The following is a 5300-nucleotide window of genomic DNA, read 5'->3' as shown; positions in this document are numbered from 1 at the left end:
GAGCAAAGAGGACCTGCCCCAGCCCCCCTTCTCTCTGCCGCAGGCCCCCCGATCCAACCACCTACAACCCCTCCAAGAGCGGCTACCACCCCGTCAAGGATGCCTGCTGGAAGCCGGGCCAGCGGTGAGGCCTGGGCAGGGCTCTTGGGCTGGGCATGGGCAGCGGGCTCCTCCCTCAGCTACCCCCCACTGACCCTCACTTCCCACAGGGTTCCCTACCTTGTCGTTGCGCGAACATTTGAGAAGATCGAGGAAGTCTCTGCCCGGTAAAACCTGGCCCTGGGCCTCGGGCTCGCTGCCCTGTGGCACGGTGCCCAGGAGTGCCCCCTGCCGCCTCGGCCTCTGTCCGTGCCTCCTCAGCCTCTGTTAGTGCCCCCTCGGCCTCTATTGGTGCCCCTGCCCCCCTCAGTCTCCGTCAGTGCCTCCTCAGCCTCCATCAGTGCGTCCTCGGCCTCTTGTTAGTGCCCCCTTGGCCTCTATTGGTGCCCCCTCAGCCTCCATCAGTGCCTCCTCGGCCTCTGATAGTGCCCCTGCCCCCCTCAGCCCCTCCACCTCGGTCTCAGTACCCACCACTACCCGGCTCAGGACTCCGTGCCCTCGAGGGGTGCCTCACCATCCCGGCCCTCCTCGTCCCACAGGCTTCGGATGGTGGAGACCCTGAGCAACCTGCTGCGCTCGGTGGCCGCCCTGACGCCCGCAGACCTGCTCTCCGTCCTCTACCTGAGCCTCAACCGGCTGGGGCCCCCCCAGCAGGGCCTGGAGCTCGGGGTGGGGGACGGCGTGCTCCTCAAGGCCGTGGCCCAGGCCACAGGTGAGCGCGAGGGCGAGAGGCGCCGGGCAGACACGCACCCCCACAGACTCGCCGTCACACAGGCTGGCGCAGCTCCCCAAGGCCGCTGCCCGCCTGCTCGTGCACACACGCACACTCACAGGCTCTCACACACACACACAGGCTCGTGCACACACACACACACGCTCTCACACTCACGCACACAGGCTCGTGCACACACACGCTCACACACACGCACACAGGCTCATGCACACACTCACACACACTCACACACCTGTGGCCGCTGCCCACCTGCACCCTCATCCCCCCCAGGCCGAAAGCTGGAAGCCATCCGGGCGGAGGTGGCGGAGCGCGGCGACGTGGGGCTGGTGGTGGAGGCGAGCCGCAGCACGCAGCGCACCATGCTGCCGCTGCCCGCCCTCACGGCGGCCGGAGTCCTGAGCAAGCTGCGAGACATCGCCCGCCTGTCGGGCAGCGCCGTGAGTGTGCCATCCGCCGGGGGGCGTGGGGGGGCTCTGCATTCTGGGCACCCCCGGGCTGACGCGGCTCCCTCCCGCCCACGTGCAGTGCATGTCCAAGAAGATCGACATCATCAAGAGCCTGTTCGTCGCCTGTCGCCACTCAGAGGCCCGCTTCATCGCCAGGTGGGGGGGCCTGGGCAGGGGGCGCTGCCAGGGAGCTTCAGGGGGGCCTGGGCAGGGGGCGCTGCCAGGGAGCTTCAGGGGGGCTTCAATCTCTTCCTCTCCCTCCGCAGGGCCCTGAGCGGGCGGCTGCGTCTGGGTCTCGCGGAGCAGTCGGTCCTGGCTGCGCTCAGCCAGGCCGTGACCCTCACTCCCCCTGGCCAAGGTAAGGGGGGGATGGATACCCCAACTCGCCCCTCCCGAGGGTCACCTCCCGCCTGGGCCAGCCTGTCTGAGCCCCGGCTGGGTTTTTCCCCAGAATTTCCCCCGGCCGTGGTGGACGCCGGGAAAGGCAAGTCCGCAGAAGCCAGGAAAGCATGGCTGGAGGAGAAGGGGCTCGTCCTGAAGCAGACCTTTTGGTGAGGGCCGAGCAGGCCGGGCACAGACACGGGCAGGGAGGCGGGCCGGGAGGGCACAGACACGGGCAGGGAGGCAGGCCGGGAGGACACAGACACGGGCAGGGCGGCAGGAGGCGGGCCGGGAGGGCACAGACACGGGCAGGGAGGCAGGCCGGGAGGACACAGACACGGGCAGGGCGGCAGGAGGCGGGCCGGGAGGACACAAACACGAGCAGGGCGGCAGGAGGTGGGCCGGGAGGGCACAGACACGGGCAGGGCGGCAGGAGGCGGGCCGGGAGGGCACAGACACGGGCAGGGCGGCAGGAGGTGGGCCGGGAGGGCACAGACACGGGCAGGGAGGCGGGCCGGGAGGACACAGACACGGGCAGGGCGGCAGGAGGTGGGCAAGGAGGAGGGCCGTCCCCAGGCCGGGCTAGCCAGGTTCTCATCCTCCCCCCAGCGAGGTGCCGGACCTGGACCTGATTATCCCCGCCCTGCTCGAGCATGGGCTGGACCAGCTGCCCCAGCACTGCCAGCTGACCCCAGGTGAGCCTCCTCCTCGGGCTTCCACGGCCCCTGAGCGCCCCTCGGCCTCCTCCGGTCTGCCCTCACCTGCGCTCTTGCTTTCCTACCAGGAGTGCCCCTGAAGCCCATGCTGGCCCACCCCACCCGGGGCATCAGGGAGGTGCTGAAGCGCTTCGAGGAGGCCGCCTTCACGTGCGAATACAAGTACGACGGGCAGCGGGCACAGGTACGCGGGAGCAGAAGTGGGACGGCCAGGGGCCTCCGTGTGGGGCTCTGCGGCCCTCCCCAGCCACATGCCCGTGCCACACGGGCCTCCCTCGAGGTGCCTCCCCTCCACCCCTACAGATCCACGTCCTGGCAGACGGGCACGTGAAGATATTTAGCCGGAACCAAGAGGACAACACGGGCCGGTACCCAGACATCATCAGCCGCATCCCGAAGGTGGGGGCGAGCAGCGAGGGGATGGGGGGGTTGGATGGGCAGCGGGCCGCGGCGTCAGGGCTGACCTGCGGACCCTCCCCTTGTTAGATAAAGCGCCCTTCCGTCGTCTCCTGCATCTTGGACTCAGAGGCTGTGGCCTGGGACCGGGCAAAGAAGCAGATTCAGCCCTTCCAGGTGCTCAGCACCCGCAAGCGCAAGGTGTGCTCTTCTCCCCTGTGCCCGCGCCCTGCCTCTCCCTCTGTCCAGCCCTTCGCCCCTGTGCCCACGCTCTGCCCATCTTCTTCCTCCAGGAGGTGGAGGAGTCAGACATCCAAGTCCAAGTGTGTGTGTACGCCTTTGACCTCATCTACCTCAATGGGCAGGTGAGTGAGGCCCCTCCCTTGGCAGTGCCCTTCCTGCCCACCCGGCCAGCCCCTCATTGCCCGGGCCATTTCCTTCTCCTCACAGTCCCTGGTCCGGGAGCCGCTGTCGCGGAGGCGGCAGCTGCTCCGGGAGAACTTCATCGAAACCGAAGGCGAGTTTGTTTTTGCCACGTCTCTGGACACGGAGGACACGGAGCAGATCGCCGACTTCCTGGAGCAGTCAGTGAAAGGTAGCCCCGGCCTCCCCAGCCCCCCCAGCCCCCTCCGACCCCGGCCATAGTCAGGGGGAGACCCGGCGGCTCACGGGCACCCATTGTCTGACCCAGATTCCTGCGAGGGCCTGATGGTGAAGAGCCTCGACAGCGACGCCACGTACGAGATTGCCAAGAGATCCCACAATTGGCTCAAGGTAACCTCCCGGCCCGTCTCTCCGGGACGCCCACGGCTCCGGCCGCTCAGAGGCTCCATTCCCCCGGCCGTGTCCTGCCCCCTTCTTCCCGGTCTGGGCCGAAGCCCCGTCCTGCCCTCGAGCTCTTCTCCCTCGTTCCCAGCTGAAGAAGGACTACCTGGACGGTGTCGGGGACACGCTGGACCTGGTGGTGATCGGGGCCTATCTGGGCCGGGGGAAACGGGCCGGACGATACGGGGGCTTTCTCCTGGCTGCCTTGGATGAGGACAGCGAAGAGTTCCAGGCCATTTGCAAGGTGGGAAAGCCGCCCCATGGGTCAGGAAGGAGGCGAGGCCGACCGGGGGCCCACGGGGAGGGGTGTGGAGGGCAGCCCACGGGGTGCCTCCGACTCAGACGTCCCCGCCTCCTCCCTTGTCTCAGCTGGGCACAGGTTTCAGCGATGAAGAATTAGAGGAGCATTACCAGACCCTCCAGGTGAGAGCTGCAAGGGGAGCCCCAGGAGCCCCAGCCCCCAGCCCGTCTCCCCCTCTTGACCCTTGCCCTCTGCCCTGCCTCAGGCCCTCGTCATTCCTGCTCCTCGTTCGTACGTCCGGGCCGAGGGAGCCGAGGTCCCCGACCACTGGCTAGAACCCACCACCGTGTGGGAGGTGAAGTGTGCCGATCTCTCCATCTCCCCCATCTACCCGGCGGCCCGGGGCTTGGTGAGTGCAGGAAAGGAGGCGATTCTTTGGGGACGGGTCCTCGCTCACTCCCCTCCTCACCCCAAAACAGGGCAGCCCTGTAGGCCAAGAGCCTCGGGGAGGGGCCGCTAAGGACAGTCAGGCCTTGTCGGGGGGTGCGGATGTCACCCTCTGGGTGGGGAGGCCTCGAGTGTGCAGAGGGGGGCAGAGAGGCAGACAGGGCGGTCTCTGAGGCCGGGCCATGATCCATGGGCAGAACAGAAGTTCTTTGAGGGCAGCCGAGAGGCAGAGCGCTGAGAGAGCTGGCCTGAAGGCAGGCCCTCGGGTACGGGGCCCGGCAGAGGCTGCCTCTGTTTCCTCAGCTGTCGGATGGAAGTAGCACCCCCTTCCCGGGGCCGTGAGCGGCAGGGGAGCTCTTTGGGAAGCGCCTCTTAGCCGGTGCCTGGCATGCAGGGAAGTAGGGGCGAGGGAGGCTGGATTGCTGACCACTGGCACCCCTGGCCTGTGCCCACCCAGGTGGAGAGCGACAAGGGCATCTCCCTGCGCTTCCCCCGATTCGTCCGAGTCCGAGAAGACAAGATGCCAGAAGAAGCGACCTCGAGTGCCCGGGTACTTGGGGGGAAGGACGGGCGGGCAGAGGGAGGCCGGCCCCAGGGCTGGGCCTCCCGAGAACCCACGTGTTCTCCCCCACAGGTGGCCCGTTTGTATAAGAAGCAGCAACAGGTTCAGAACCAGCTGGACAGCAACTCCTCAGACTCGGATCCTGAAGATTTCTACTAGGTGCTTCCTGGGCTGCTGGGACCCTCAATAAAACTTGATGACTGGGGCTGCCGAGTGCCTGAGTGCTGGGGGGCCGCAGCAGGGCGCCCTCCTCTAGACCCCCCCCCCACACACACACAGAGACGCACACAGAGCCCAGGCCCGTCTGATCCTTTATTAGTTAGCTCAAGTGGCTGCAGAGCTGGGCCCGAGAGCCCCCTAAGAGCTCCTGAGCCTCTGGCTGCGGGCCTTGTACACCTCGATGAGCAGGTCCTTCACATACTGGATCTCCCGCTCCACCGACTCTGCCCGCTCC

At 67.4% G+C, this 5300-nt stretch overlaps 1 protein-coding gene across 1 annotated transcript; it reads left to right on the top strand.

Annotated features, from left to right (window-relative positions):
* Window positions 1–43: 43 nt before the first annotated feature.
* On the top strand, window positions 44–5051 carry LIG1 (DNA ligase 1; the record flags this gene model as incomplete). The annotated part of the gene is made up of 19 exons (XM_044684798.1): window positions 44–124; window positions 210–266; window positions 639–811; window positions 1103–1269; window positions 1358–1434; window positions 1545–1636; window positions 1730–1829; window positions 2269–2354; window positions 2444–2559; window positions 2679–2774; window positions 2862–2972; window positions 3065–3136; window positions 3222–3366; window positions 3463–3545; window positions 3688–3840; window positions 3966–4019; window positions 4103–4246; window positions 4742–4834; window positions 4919–5051. Coding segments are annotated over 19 exons (1987 nt in total), but the record flags the coding sequence as incomplete, so codon positions are not given.
* Window positions 5052–5300: the final 249 nt, after the last annotated feature.

This window comes from Gracilinanus agilis, unplaced genomic scaffold, assembly GCF_016433145.1.
Source record: "Gracilinanus agilis isolate LMUSP501 unplaced genomic scaffold, AgileGrace unplaced_scaffold56093, whole genome shotgun sequence".
Lineage (NCBI taxonomy): Eukaryota > Metazoa > Chordata > Mammalia > Didelphimorphia > Didelphidae > Gracilinanus > Gracilinanus agilis.
Note: the sequence above shows the minus strand (reverse complement) of the source record. Positions and strands in the feature narration are given on the sequence as shown.